Source organism: Mustela putorius, unplaced genomic scaffold, assembly GCF_011764305.1.
Source record: "Mustela putorius furo isolate JIRA1106 unplaced genomic scaffold, ASM1176430v1.1 tig00003869_pilon_pilon_pilon, whole genome shotgun sequence".
Classification (NCBI taxonomy): domain Eukaryota; kingdom Metazoa; phylum Chordata; class Mammalia; order Carnivora; family Mustelidae; genus Mustela; species Mustela putorius.
Genome location: NW_025422021.1, coordinates 11,614,260 through 11,629,650, shown reverse-complemented (window position 1 = coordinate 11,629,650; position 15,391 = coordinate 11,614,260). Strand labels below are relative to the sequence as shown.

The following is a 15,391-nucleotide window of genomic DNA, read 5'->3' as shown; positions in this document are numbered from 1 at the left end:
AACTATCAGTTTGTTCTCTATACTTAAGGACTCATTTCTTAATTTGTCTCTCTCTCTCTCTTACTTTTTTCCTCCTTTGCTTCTTTGTTTTGGTTCTTAAATTCCACATATGAGTGAAATCAACTTGTGTTTGTCTTTCTCTGACTGACCAATTTTGCTTAGCATAATACTCTCTAGCTCCATCCAAGTGTGTTGCAGATGGCAAGAGAGATCATGAGATTGGATGAGGGGGGTGGTGTAGAGGGAGAAGCAGACTTCCCACTGAGCAGGAAGCCAGATGCAGACATTATACCAGGACCCTGAGATCATGATCTGAGCCAAAGGCAAGCACTTACCCTTACTTAATTAACTGAGCCACGCAGGCGCCCCTCTTGTTTAATTGTCAAAGGATTACCGGATTTTTTCCCAAGGCAGCTTTAGCATTATCCTTTCCCATCAGCAGTGTATGAGGATTCCAGTTTCTCCTTCTCTTACTAACACTTATAATCTTTTTGATGATAGCCATCCTTGTGGGTGTCAAGTAGTATCTCATTGTAGTATTGATTTGCATTTTCCCTGATGGCTGATGATGTTGAGCATATTTTCATGTGTTTATTGGCCATTTGTATATCATCTTTGGAGAACTGTTCAGATCCTTTGTGCATTTTTACTTGGAGTATCTTTTCACTATTAAATTTTAAGAGCTCTTTATATATTATGACTAGTAACACCAGAAATAGGATTTGTAAATATTTTCTACTATTCTGTGGGTTGTGGGTTATCTTTTCACTTTTTGAATATATTTTGATGCACAAAAGTTAATTTTAATGAAGTTCAATTTATCTAGTTTTTTCTTTTGTTGCTTGTGCTTTTGGTGTTGTATCCATTGCTTAATCCAAGTTACAAAGACTTATGCCTATGTTTTCTTCTAAGAGTTTTATAGTTTTAGCTCTTGTATTTAAGTCTTTGATGCATTTTGAGTTAATTTTTACATACGGTATAAGGTAGTGGTTCAGCTTCATTCTTACTTAGGTAGATTTTTTTTTCCCTAAGATTTTATTTATTTGACATAGAGAGAGATCACAAGTAGGCAGAGAGGCAGGCAGAGAGAGAGGAATGGAAACTATCTCTTGCTGAGCAGAGGGCCCAATGCGGGGCTCGATCTCAGGACCCTGGGGTCATGACCTGAGCTGAGGGCAGAGGCTTTAACCCACTGAGCCACCCAGGCGCCCCTAGGTAGATGTTTCTTGTAGTTTTGACAGAACTTGCGTATTCAACTACCTGGCCTCATTTTTTTTTTTTTTTTTTGAGGGCATTGTAATTTTAAAAATAAATCACTTTCTTTAAAGCTTATAGTCTTAGGATTTTAATTTCTTTTTGAAAGGGATGGTCAAGTTATATTTTTCTAGGAAACATTTTGTCTTAATATATAGTAGTTAAAAAATTGTCTTTGCCTTTTTTCATTCCTTTTATTTATTTGTGTTTGGTGTTTCTTATTCCTTATCATCTTATCAGAGGACTGCCAGTTTTACTTTTTTTTTTTTAAAGAATAAACTTTGATTTTGTTGTTTCTTCCTTTCCCCCCTTGTTTTCTATTTTTACTTTTTTCTTCTTTATTATTATCTTCTTTCAATTTAGTTTGGATTTTCTCCCTTATACACTTAGTGACATTTTACAAAAACAAACACATTTAATACTGAAATACAAATACAAATACAACTGAATTTGTATTTTACAACTTATTATCTTCTTTCAATTTAGTTTGGATTTTCTCCCTTGTACACTTAGTGACATTTTACAAAAACAAACACATTTAATACTGAAATACAAATACAACTGAATTTGTATTTTACAACTTTTTTCTGTATAGTTTGAGTTCTAAATTTTAAATTTTTCTATTATGATTTTAATTATGTGTGAATTTCTAAGGGCATCGTGTTATAAAATGTCTACATGTCTGAAGTTTTGGGTTATCATTTAGTGAGTTTTTAATTTTATTTGCTTTGTGACAAGTGGTTGTGGCCCATATATCCATTCTTTTGGTATTTTTTGAAATTTACTTTCAATTCTGATATTTTGTAAATTTCCCTAAATAGTCTAAATGCACTTAAGATTATATGTATTCTCTAATTATTGGATGTTCTTTAAATGTCTTTGGTTCAAGCTTATTAATGATATTTAAAAACCTTCAAAATCCTGGGGCTCCTCAGTGGCTCAGTCAGTTGAGCATCTGACTCTTCATTTTGGCTCAGGTCATGATCAGAGGGTTATGAGGTCAAGTCCTGTGTGTGGCTCTGTGCTCAGTGGGGAGTCTGCTTGAGATTCTCTCCCCCTCCTCCTCCCCACATGCACATTCTCTCTCACTCAAATAAATAAATAAATCTTTAAAAACAGTCTTCAACATCCTAATCTATTTTCTTAGGCTTTCTGTTAGAAATGTGTTAATATCCTTTATTATGTTTGTGAATTTGTCAGTTTCTTGTGTAATTCTCTTAGACTTTGCCTTTTGTGTTTTGAGTCGCTCTTATTTGAGGGTGAAGCTTTTCAAAGGTGTCAGCTTTATGTGGAATCTCAGTTCCATCTCTAAACCTTGTATGAGCCTAATACCTTGAGATCTGCCTGCTCAAGGACTTTAAAATAATTGGTAATCACATTGTTAGTGCTTTTTTTTTTTTTTTAAAGATTTTATTTATTTATTTGACAGACAGAAATCACAAGTAGGCAGAGAGGCAGGCAGAGAGAGAGGGTGGAAGCAGGCTCCCTACCAAGCAGAGAGCCCGATGTGGGGCTCGATCCCAGGACCATGGGATCATGACCAGAGTCGAAGGCAGATGCTTTAACCCACTGAGCCACCCAGGAGCCCCTGATATTTCTTTTTTCTAGTTTTCAGCTTAGGTCTCCCTACTCATTTTTATTCTATACAACATGTTTATTATGAAAGAATAGCTATCTGTTTGGCATTTTTGAGCAATTTAATTAAAAATGGTACTGCATAGGGCACCTGGGTGGCTCAGTGGGTTAAGCCTCTGCCTCCGGCTCCGGTCATGATCTCAGGGTCCTGGGATCGAGGCCCGCATCAGGCTCTCTGCTCAGCAGGGAGTCCGCTTCTCTCTCTCTCTGCCTGCCTCTCTGCCTACTTGTGATCTCTCTCTCTCTATTTCAAATAAATAAATAAAATCTTAAAAAAAAAATAAAAATGGTACTGCATAGAAAAATATGCAAAAAATTATAGAAAACTATTTAAACCAAAGTTTAATCTTAAATCTATCACCTAATTTTAGTTTGCTTTATTTTTACAGTTTAAAACAGAGTGGAAAATTCCCTGGAAATCCCTGGCCTCCCTATAAGAAAAGGACGCCACTGCACCCCAGCTATAAAGGTCTCATGAGACTTTTGCACTGTAAAACTTTACACATTGTGCTATTCACTCTGCTTTACAAGGTACAGTAGTAATTTGAATAGAAAGATTCAGATTAGAACTAATTTCTATAATTTTCAAATAAAAGTGTTAACAGATAATATTTACATAAAAGTACTATTTATAAAGCAAAGTGTATTTATACTAAATACTATTCATATTAAAGGTGTGTGAGGATATGTCATAAACACATAATATGTGAATTTTAAGTTGAAAGTTGAAATCTAAGTCTTTGTGGGAAACTATTCATCTTACCCAGTTTAGATAATGTTAAAAAATATTAATATAGAATATGTTAATAAAACTCAGAAAATTATTCTTAGTCATTTTTTTCTTAGTTTTAGGTTACTCATTTGAAACTGTAGGATTCACTGTCATAAGATTTCAAGCCAAAATTTATTTGAGTTTAGTTAATAATGTTTTATTTATTAAGAAGAGGCAATGTAGTAATGATAGGTCATAGTTGGGAGTCTGCAATCTGTTTTAGTGTTGTTCACACTAGCTGGGTGTGTGGCTGAGCCTTGGTTTCCTCTCTGTAAATAGTGGATTAGGAAGGATGATCTCTGTTGCCTCCCAGCCTACAGTCACCTCCTCCTGACACTGATCCTCCCACCATCTGCACTACCTGCCTACTGTTTGTGGAACACCAGTTGATAGATACTGTACTCCACAAATTGTAGATGTTACCTTGTATAATCCTCACAATAATTCTGGTCTATTGTTCCAGTTATAAAGATGAGAAAACTAAGGCCAGAATCTGTTGCTCAAGGTCAAATAGCTAGGTATATACAGAATTTGTATAAAACAGGTTTTTAAAAGATTATGAAAGTTTACTGTCTTCACCCCTGTGCCAAAGATGAACAAAAAAGCCTTCTTAGTAGTCAAAATAAACATTAGAAAGGCAGCTAACTGAAAGTTTTGTTCTTTAGTCCGAATAAATTAGCTCTTAGGTGACAAGTCCTTCCTTTTTTAAGCCTTCCCAGCCATTTGGGCAGTTTCTGTGAGGCCCATTCTAGAATGTCCTCTTTTGTACTCTCTACAGTCTCACCTGCAGCTAGCAAGGTATTCCCACAGAAGCTCCTCTTTGGACCCCTTCCATCATTTGGCCAGAGGGGTTTCTTATAGTGAGGACAACATGATGGCTGCCAGGCTGTTTTTTTTCTTAGGCTATTTTAGGTATCTTCCAGGTAGTAGTTTGTTGCATCATATTGAATGAATGATTGTTGTAGGTCAGCCCTGAAATCCTGCATAAGCTATGTAAAGCTTGCAATGTGTAATCCACATAAAGTCAGATTTATCGATGTTTCCTTAGAGAAGCCTCTCTTACCTAGTTGCATCCCTTTTTCCTTTCTCACCCATATAAACCACATACTTACACATACATATACTCATCTGCACAAAATACTCAGGCTGGGAACTTTAATTTTAGAGTCATTTTAAGAACATTAATATTCCATAAATATTTATTATGCTTCCAGTTATATGCCAGGTGCTATGCTAAATACATTTGCATGAATTATCTTATTTAGTACACTTACTTATCTGGTATTTTTGTCATCAGGAAAAGAGTATCAGCAAACGAGGATGCAAAACGTTCTTGTTAAAATTATTTTATTAGATACTAGTATATAATGATGGATTTAGTGGACTACTTAATGTATTACCTTTAGGAATCCATGAACCAGTATTTCTAGATGTTGTTTAAAATACTGTTGATCTTGAGAAGGAACCTGTTCTTTTGATTTTAGTTTGTCTTTTCACCAAGATGTAGCTTTATTTATTTTCTGATCATGCTGTACATTTATTTATATATATATATTATTATGTCATTTTCATCTATAACAACATATTTTTGGATAAAATATATTGTGCAGAAAAAGTAATTATGAGGCATTTTTCCCTCTTTAAAGATTTTGATGGATCATCAAAATCTGTCAGAACATGTACTCTGCATGGTTTTGTATCTGATTGAATTAGGACTTGAAAATTCAGCTGAAGAGGAATCAGATGAAGAGGTAAGTTGGTTTCTTATGTTTTTAAATATTAAAATTATAAAATGCCGTAACAAAGGTAGTGTATCATCTGGAAATGTATTTATGGATTCATCATACACAGAAGATATTCTTAACTACTGGAAAAGGCCCTTTTTGATCTTCAAATATATATATTCTTTTAGAGGTTTCCCTCTCCTTATGATATTATTGAATTTGAAATTTATAATTCATAAAATGTAGATCTAAGACAAGGGGTTAGTGCACTTTGGTGTTACGCTGATAACATTGACTGCTGACTAATAATTCTTATGTTAGGATTTCCATCTAGAATTCCTAATAATTTGATTAGGGATTATTTTTGAGTAGCATGTTCTTTTGGGGAAGGTTTTAAGTATATGAAGTAAATATGGGAGAATTTTTAAAGTATTCAAGAATACAAGTTGTTAATGTTATAGGACTTTAGAAGTATCATTTCCATAAAAACAGTTGTTACTAGAAATTGATTTTACAAGTGTAAGATTCCCTTTATCCCTTCTCTCCAAAAAAAACAAAATATAGCACAGCATAGTGACAGCAAAAACAAACAAGTAAAAAGACTAGGCAGTATGTTGTTGTCTAAGTTGAGTCAATATATATTCTTTCGTAGGTATTTAAAGATCATTAATATTTCCTTAAGACTAGGTCAGACTTTGATTTTTCAGACTTTCTTCTGCAGTTAGTCCACATTAGGATTACTTGACTATATTATGAGTTATTACTAATAGATGCTGAAAAATATTCTGTACTGTTAAGTATTTCAGATTGAAAAGTGTATTTTTTTCAGGAGAAATTTAGCTGACTTCCATTGGACTTACCCATATTAGTATTGAGAAATTTATTCTTGTATTTTATGTTTGGATTTGTGTTTATTAGCACTTTATAATATATATATTGAAGATGAGACTGTAAAGGATTTGGAAATAAGACAGGCAGTGGATGATTGTTTGGGCTGATTTCATCTACTTTGTATGTTAGAGCAGATTTGACAAGCTTTCATATTCATTATGTTCATGTTTTAGGCATCAGTGTGTGGACCAGAACGTTGTCACGACAGTTGGTTTCCTGGCAGTAACTTAGTGTCAAACATGCGACACTTTATAAACTATGTTAGGGTGAGAGTTCCAGAGACTGCTCCTGAAGTGAAGAGAGACTCACTTGCAAGTACCAGCTCTGACAGCTTGAGTTCTTTACAAGTAAGTGTAGAAGAGAGAAAGATAAAAAGGAAAGACTATGTTATGATGGGGTATATTGTTTAGATCATCCTATGATACTCAAAAGAAAAATGTAGTTTTAGGTAACTTTAAATTGTCTTTTGTTTCCTATTATATATCTAAGCAACTTCTTCCTCACCCATCTTTTTCCTTTAATCTGCCAGAGTTCACGAAGGCCAAAAGTTCTTCAAAGAGAGGTAGATGTATATAATATTTGCATTAACTAGCAATATGGCTTTAACTGGAAATCGGAAAAACACTTTGAAGTATTTGTGTGTATATGTGTGTGTTTAATATGGTTAAATTAAAAAAAAGTTTACTCTGTGTGTGTTTTTAATAGTGATTTAGGCTTAATTTTAAAGAAAATTCATATTACTGAAGTTAAAAAATAATACATAGTATTTAATAGTGTGTATTTCTTAGGATTTTGGACAAATTATAAACAGCACATTTAGGTCTGTTTGTGTTTAGCATTGTTACTAACATCTTAAAAATGAATGTTTCCTAAATCAAAATAAATTTAATTTTTAATTGCTGGCAGCATGTCCATTTATAGTTTCTTTTTTTTTTTTTTTTTTTTTTTTTTTGCTTCTAAGGCAATTAATTAACTTTGATAAAATAAGTTCACACAAATCTTAATATATTGTATATTTGGATTTAGTTTGAAAACCACCTTTTTCATTGCATGTAGCTAATTAACTAATTTTTAAAAGGCAGAAATGAAAAATCTTAAAATGACATGCCAAGTAACTAAACTTAATCACCTCTAATCTGTACAATCTATTTTTGTGGGTAGAGAGCACTGCATCAGATGCTTCTGTTAGTAGGGTCCATTTATAGGAGCTTTCTTTGCCTTTGACAACATATTTTTACTGTGAACACCATAAGGAATTTTGATTAAACTGAAATCTTAATAAGAAGCAGCTTTTGCCTCTAATGTTGGTACAGAGTACTTTGAAAAATAGTTTGGAAGTTAAAAAATAGTGTATACTATAATTTAGCTCATAAAAGCTCAGCTGATACTGGAGCATCCTTTCAGTGCTTGCTTAAAAAAAATTAAATCCATTAAATTGACTCAGATCCTAATTAAAAGATGATTTCTAAGAGCTCTGATGCAGCTTGACTACTTGAACAAAAGACTATTTAGAAGATAAATTACTGAGAGAAATATTTAAAATTTGTTCAAATAACAAATTATAGTGGTATTCAGATATGACACAAATCAGTTTGGTTTTTCATCTTTATATTTCCTTTGAGTAACTGTGTGTTAGAAGTAATTTTCAAACTTTGAAGTTCTTTAGAAATGAAATTAATTAGTAGTTCAGATCCATTAATTTAGGAAAAATTTATAATTTACTTAACTAGAAAATGTAGCAGTCTTATACAAGTTAGTAAAGAGTATAGTTTTCTTTTTTTAGGAGAAGTATAGTTGACATACAATGTTATATTTGAAGAATATAGTAGTCTTGATAAATAGTGGTGGAACATATTTTATTCCTGTAAACTGGTGAGGAACTTAGTGTATGATTCCTCTTTAATATGGCTATAGGTACTACTCAGGCTTTGTCTGTTTTTCCTGGTAAATAGGCCTAGGAGGCTGAGAAAGAGGTGTTATTGTGAATAGCCGTCTTTCTCCTCAGAATTGTTTCTGGATTGAAAGAGACTAAATATATTTAAGAGAGGTAAAGGGATAGACTTACCGAAAGGACAAATCTATTGAATAAATCCTCACATGAAACTTTGAACATTGTAGCGCTAACATATTTTTACACTTAGCACTGAATAACTTCTCTTGATTTTCTTTCTCTTTTTTAATGGTAGAATTCTGGTACAGCTCAAGTTTTCAGCTTAGTAGCAGAGCGTAGAAAGAAGTTTCAAGAGATCATCAATCGCAGTAGCAGTGAAGCAAATCAGGTGGTTCGTCCCAAAACTTCAAGTAAATGGTCTGCTCCTGGTTCGGCTCCACAGTTAACTACAGCCATTTTGGAAATTAAAGAAAGCATATTGTCTTTGTTAATTAAACTTCATCATAAACTCTCAGGAAAACAAAACTCCTACTATCCTCCTTGGCTTGATGACATAGAAATTTTAATCCAACCAGAAATTCCTAAATATAATCATGGAGATGGTATAACTGCAGTAGAAAGAATTTTACTAAAAGCTGCATTGCAAAGCAGAATGAACAAGCGCATCATTGAAGAGATATGTAGGAAAGTGACCCCTCCTGTACCACCCAAAAAAATCACTGCAGCAGAGAAGAAAACACTGGACAAAGAAGAAAGGTAATTTTTATTTTGATGTTTTAAACATGTTGTCTGGTACAGTTGAAGATTTGATAGATCTTCTTTTTTGGCTAATCACCTGGATGTTTAACATCTATAGTCGTAGCTGATTCCTTTGTAAGATAAAGGGAACCAAACACAGTCAGTGCTTGTGCATGTATTATGCTTGAGTTAGTTGGGGGTGAAAAGAATGCTTACCCCAGCATTAAATTATTACCCTAAACTTGTAGGCAGCCCCTTTTAGAAAAATTGCTCTTAGTAGGTTATCTAAAAGTTCTGCTTCTTTAAAAAACTATCCTCAGTTCAACTTTAAATGAGAATAGAAAACTAAAAAAAGATACCCTAATTTCTCAGAATAAAAATTTGATTTTTTTTTAGCCTTTTCCAATCTTTCCAACAAATGATCACTAGTTATTGAACAAGTAATGTTTCAAAACATACTTATAGCTCTAGCTTTTAGAACTTCAGGTTGCTTTTTATTTGTTGTTAAATCATAATGTACTTAACTTTTTTTAAATTAAAAGAATTTTTTAAGTGAATTCTGCACCTAATTTGGGGCTTGAGCTCATGACCCTAAGATCAAGAGTTGCTTGCTCTACCAACCTAGCCAGCTAGATGCCACTGTTAAATTGTAATATTTGTATTTAAAAATAAAAATCTTCCTTGGATAATGTTCCTGTTCACCAGTCTAGGGGAGGATGGGGACCAAGATAAGAGAGGCTTTGGCTTAGCAGTAAAGTTGATCATGCTCAATTACGTTCATTACTAAATTTAAAGAGGACATCCAGGTGAAGACGTCCAGCCAGATAAAGGGTTTGAGACTTAGGGGAGAATTCTGAGTTAGCGCTTTAGATGTGGGCATATAGGTAAGTAGTTAAAGGCTTATATGGAAGAGTGTGTATAGTAAGAAATGAGAACACTTACTATAAAACTTTCTATAAGACAACATTAAAGGGAATGACTGAGAAAGGAATACCTATAAAGGTGACTGGAAAGGGATGGCTAGAGTGAAAGAGGAGGAACACTGTAGAGAGTGGTGTTCAAAGGGGTTGAGAAGGGAAGAAACAGTGAGTTTACACTACAGAAGTTCAGATAAGATTGGCAGTTCCACTTGATTCAGTAGTTAGGAGGTTGTCCTTTGGTAACTGTATCAGGAGCAATTTAAATCACATATATAGTTGTATTTCATTTTGATGCAATTAAATTTGTTACAGATAATTTATATTGAAAATATATATAAAAGTCTCAGTAGATGAAGAATGTAGGAGAATGTGCCTAGGTGGCTCAGTCCGTTAGGCGTCTGCCTTCAGCTCAGGTTATGATCCCAGAGTCCTGGAATTGAGCCCTGCATTAGGCTGTCTGCTCCTTTCTCTCCTTCTGCCCCTCCCATGTACTCCTGCTCATTCTCTCTCAAATCAATCCATCAATCTTAGAAAAAAAAAGATTGTAGAAGAGTTTTCTTTCTTTCTTTCTTTTTTTTTAAAGATTTTATATATTTATTTGACAGACAGAGATCGCAAGTAGGCAGAGAGGCAGGCAGAGAGAGAGGAGGAAGCAGGCTCCCTGCTGAGCAGAGAGCCTGATGCAGGGCTCGATACTAGGACCCTGGGATCATGACCCGAGCGGAAGGCAGAGGCTTAAACCCACTGAGCCACCCAGATGCCCCAAAGAGTTTTATTTCTCACAGTACTTCATAAATAGGAGTTGTTATAAATAACTAAAATATAATTTATATGACAGTTTGTTAATTTTGAATCAGTAACCGCCTAAGATTTAATAGATCTACTGATAAAATTAGAAGGTTGAAAAACGAGGTAAAATTCTTATTTTTATTAACCTCTTAAATTGGTCATATTTTCTTGGTTATAGAATAATGTCTTTTTTTATTTTTTAATTTTATTTTTTAAATTTTTTATTTTTTATAAACATATATTTTTATCCCCAAGGGTACAGGTCTGTGCATCGCCAGGTTTACACACTTAGAATAATGTCTTTTTTTAAAGAAGATAAACTTTTAGTGAATCAAAGTTTATTTTACTTGGTTATTTTGGTTTATTTTGTAACAATTACTCATGATAGATGTGATACTGGAGTAGATCAGATGCCATTTTTGCAAAGGCTCTAATGCTGTTGTAATAAATAATAGTCTGAAAAAAAGGTGTTTTTTTTTTTTCCTCCCTTTTGGGCTTTGTTTCCTTTGGTAATGTTGATGATATTGACAAGTCCTTGAAGCTAATTCTATAGTAGACGGTGAAGGATTAAGATGAATTTATTTGAATCTCACTATGCTTCTCACGTCTTTTCTCAATTTATTTTGGATTTTGGAGTAAGTTTTATTTAATAAAGGCCAGACAGTTTATAAAAACTTGATGGTGATACAGTCCCAACTACCTCACCTGTGGGCAAACTTGGCATCACATCCGTAATAGTAACTACATAGAAAATAAGATACAAATAGGAAGGAAACCCTTAGACACTTATAACAATATGCAACCTCAGTGTTTCCACCTCTGGTATAATAATGGAAAATTACTGGGTTGTATGAAATCTGCCAGAACTTGTTTGTCTTTTCATTTTTATTTACATTTATGCCCAGTTTTAGAAAAGAATTACCTAAGTTAATAAAAAATTCACAAGGAAAAATAATTGATACCTTTTTTATGCAAATCACAGAAAGCGAAGATAGAATTTTTTTCTTTAAACAGTTTAAAACAGCATTCGTTTATTTTACTCACTGTTAATGTATATTGAAATGTAGGTGTGGTATGACAGGGTTCTCGACTTACAGTCTCACAAGGCTAAAATCAAGGTTACAGCCATAATTATCTGGAGCTTACAGTCTTCTAGGCTTATGTGGTTGTGGGAGAGTAGACATGCATTTTAATACTAGTGCTAAGCAGTTACATTTGTGGCTTCCTTATGTTTGGTATATGGAATTATTGTTTGAAATATTTTTTATGGATATACTCTAAATGTACATGTAAAGGTGATTTATAGAGTGGCATAACTGATTTTTTTTTTTTAGGATTTTATTTATTTGACAGATAGGGACCACAAATAGGCAGAGACAGGCAGAGAGAGAGGAGGAAGCAGACTCCCCACTGAGCAGAGAACCTGATGTGGGGCTGAATCCCAGGATCCCGGGATCATGACCTGAGCCGAAGGCAGAGGCTTTAACCCACTGAGCCACCCAGGTGCCCCAACTGATTGTTTTAATTAAAGAAACATAAGAAACTTACAAATTAACAGAGTAGTGGTGTAGGAGACCAAACTTGTATTCTGTCAATGCTATTGTTTCTGACAGCATTTTTGGAGATCCACAAAATGCTTCGAGCATCTCTAGCACATCTTTGTTTCCATTTCTTCTGTGTTGTAAATTTTTGTCCTTTGAGGATATATTTAATTTTTTTATAGTTAAGTTCAGTTAGCCATATAGTACATCATTAGTTTCACATGTAGAGTTCAGAAATTCATCATTGCATAGGCTAAATAATAAATAATTCATAATTGATGAATTAATCCAAAGGAATATTTATGCTTAGGTTTGGAATATAGTTTTATTCTTTGTCATATTTGAGACTTTTTTTTTTTTTTTTTACTTGAAACAAACTAAACTTGGAAGAAAGAAATCTTAGTAGGAACTGGGAAATCTCTGGCTTCTGCTCATTCTCTTTTAGGAAAGACCTATTCTTTTTTTTTTTTTTTTTAATTTTTATTTATTTTTTCTTTTCAGTGTTCCAGAATTCATTGTTTATGCACCACGCCCAGTGCTCCATGCAATACGTGCCCTCCATAATACCCCACACCAGCTCATCCAACCTCCCATGCCCCTCCCTTCCAAAACCCTCAGTTTGTTTCTCAGAGTCCATAGTCTCATGGTTCATCTCACCCTCCGATTTCCCCCAACTCACTTCTCCTCTCCATCTCCCCATGTCCTCTGTGTTATTCCTTATGCTCCACAAATAAGCAAAACCATATGATAGTTGACTCTCTCTCTTTGACTTATTTCACTCAGCATAATCTCTTCCAGTCCTGTCCATGCTGGTACAAAAGTTGGGTATTCATCCTTTCTGATGGAGGCATAATACTCCATAGTATACATGGACCATATCTTTTTTTTTAATTTTTATTTTTTATTAACATATAATGTATTATTAGCTCCAGGGGTGCAGGTCTATGAATCACCAGGTTTACACACTTCACAGCACTCACCATAGCATATACCTTCCCCAATGTCCATAACCCAGCCCCCCTCTCCAGCTACCCTTTCCCCTCCAGCAACCCTCTGTTTTGTGAGATTAAGAGTCTCATATGGTTTGTCTCCCTCCCAATCCCATCTTGTTTCATTTTTTCCTTCCCTACTCCCGAAAACTTCACTTTGCCTCTCAACTTCCTCATATCAGGGAGATCATATGATAATTGTTTTTCTCTGATTGACTTATTTTGCTCAGCACAATACCCTCTAGTTCCACCCACATCATTGCAAATGGCAGGATTGCATTTCTTTTGATGGCTGCATAGTATTCCATTGTTTGTATCTACCACATCTTTTTTATCCATTCATCTGTTGATGGACATCTAGGTTCTTTCCATAGTTTGGCTATTGTGGACATTGCTGCTATAAACATTGGGGTGCATGTGCCCCTTCGGATCACTACATTTGTATCTTTAGGGTAAATACCCAGTAGTGCGAATTCTGGGTCATAGGGTAGCTCTATTTTCAACTTTTTGAGGAACCTCCATGCTGTTTTCCAGAGTGGCTGCACCAGCTTACATTCCCCCCAACAGTTGGACCATATCTTCTTTATCCATTCGTCTGTTGAAGTGTATCTTGGTTCTTTCCACAGTTTGGCGATTGTGGCCATTGCTACTATGGACATTGGGGTACACTTCTTTTCACTACATCTGTATCTTTGGGGTAAATACCCAATAGTGCAATTGTAGGATCATAGGGAAGCTCTTATTTTTAATTCCTTTTTTTTAAAAAAGATTTTATTTATTTATTTGAGAAAGAGAGACAGTGAGAGAGAGCATGAGAGGGGAGAAGGTCAGAGGGAGAAGCAGACTCTCTGTGGAGCTGGGAGCCTGATGTGGGTCTTGATCCCAGGAGTCTGGGATCATGGCCTGAGCTGAGGGCAGTTGCTAACCAATTGAGCTACCCAGGCCCTCTCTATTTTTAATTTCTTGAGGAATCTCCACACTGTTTTCCAAAGTGGCTGCACCAGTTTGCATTCCCACCAACAGGTAAGAGGATTCTGCTTTCTCCACATCTTCTCCAACACGTGTTATTTACTGTCTTACTAATTTTGGCCATTCTGACTTGTTTAAGGTGGTATCTCAATGTGGTTTGATTTGAGTTTCCCTGATAGCTAGTGATGATGAACATTTTTTCATGTGTCTGTTTGCCATTTGTATGTCTTCTTTGGAGAAGTGTCTGTTCATGTCTTCTGCCCATTTTTTGATGTGATAATCTGTTTTGTGTGTGTTGAGTTTGAGGAGTTCTTTATCGATCTTGGTCATCAGCCCTTTGTCTGTACTGTCATTTGGGAATATCTTCTCCCATTCTGTGGGTTGCCTCTTTGTTTTGTTGACTGTTTCCTTTGCTCTGCAGAAGCTTTTGATCTTGATGAAGTCCCAAAAGTTCCTTTTTGCTTTTGTTTCCTTTGCCTTTGGAGACATATCTTGAAAGAAGTTGCTGTGACTGTTGTCAGAGGTTACTGCCAATGTTCTCCTCTAGGATTCTGATGGATTCCTGCCTCACATTGAGGTCTTTTATAGGAAAGGCCTATTTTTAATGTAACAGTAAATCTGACTATTCTTATCTTGTAGATTTTATTCATATCTAAACATCCTAGCTTATTCTAGCAATCAGTTTGCTGTTCCTTGTGCCTGGGGTTAAATTGTGGGTTCCTTGCTAAAAAGAATTTTCTTACTCTTGCTACCAACTGACATACACTTAGGAAATTGTGTTGTTGAAAATCCAGATTTTCTGCTTTAATTATTTCACAGTTTAAAGTAAATCTTGGCTTTTATTTTTACCTTTTTAAACCAGTGATCTTCAAACCATCTTTCAACAGTGGAGGGGTGGCTGAATGGTTTAGTTGGTTAAGCATCTGACTGTTGGTTTTGGCTCAGGTCATGATCTCATGGATTGTGAGATCAAGACCTACATTGGGATACCTGCTCAGCGGGGAATCTACTTAAAGATTCTCTCAGATTGTCCTCAACTCTGTGCCAAAGGCTTTTCATACAGTATACACTCCTGAAATTTAGTAAGTCTTAAACACGTCTGATACACATCACTTTATTTCTGTTTAATCTAGGCGACAAAAGGCTAGAGAGAGGCAGCAGAAATTGCTTGCAGAGTTTGCTTCACGACAGAAAAGCTTCATGGAAACTGCAATGGATGTTGGTAAGTTAACATTTATTAGTTTAGAACTCTTACAATGATACATATTACTTCAGGGA

At 34.8% G+C, this 15,391-nt stretch overlaps 1 protein-coding gene and 1 long non-coding RNA gene across 10 annotated transcripts in view; one reads left to right on the top strand and one right to left on the bottom strand.

The window, feature by feature from the left end:
- UBR3 (ubiquitin protein ligase E3 component n-recognin 3) overlaps nucleotides 1-15,391 on the top strand; it is a 239,123-nt gene that overhangs the window by 91,452 nt on the left and 132,280 nt on the right. For 5 of the 8 annotated variants that reach the window (XM_045066843.1, XM_045066844.1, XM_045066842.1 and 2 more), the window contains exons 20-25: nucleotides 3,279-3,420; nucleotides 5,308-5,412; nucleotides 6,450-6,623; nucleotides 6,806-6,838; nucleotides 8,463-8,923; nucleotides 15,247-15,335. In XM_045066843.1, the coding sequence (XP_044922778.1) occupies nucleotides 3,279-3,420; nucleotides 5,308-5,412; nucleotides 6,450-6,623; nucleotides 6,806-6,838; nucleotides 8,463-8,923; nucleotides 15,247-15,335 (1,004 nt within the window). The remainder of the gene's footprint in view (nucleotides 1-3,278; nucleotides 3,421-5,307; nucleotides 5,413-6,449; nucleotides 6,624-6,805; nucleotides 6,839-8,462; nucleotides 8,924-15,246; nucleotides 15,336-15,391) is intronic. The other 3 variants (XM_045066849.1, XM_045066846.1, XM_045066845.1) reach the window with 1 other exon arrangement.
- LOC106004977 overlaps nucleotides 1-15,391 on the bottom strand; it is a 132,635-nt gene that overhangs the window by 3,539 nt on the left and 113,705 nt on the right. For both annotated transcript variants that reach the window (XR_006602528.1, XR_006602527.1), the window contains one exon: nucleotides 8,342-8,613. This is a non-coding gene — a long non-coding RNA (uncharacterized LOC106004977). The remainder of the gene's footprint in view (nucleotides 1-8,341; nucleotides 8,614-15,391) is intronic.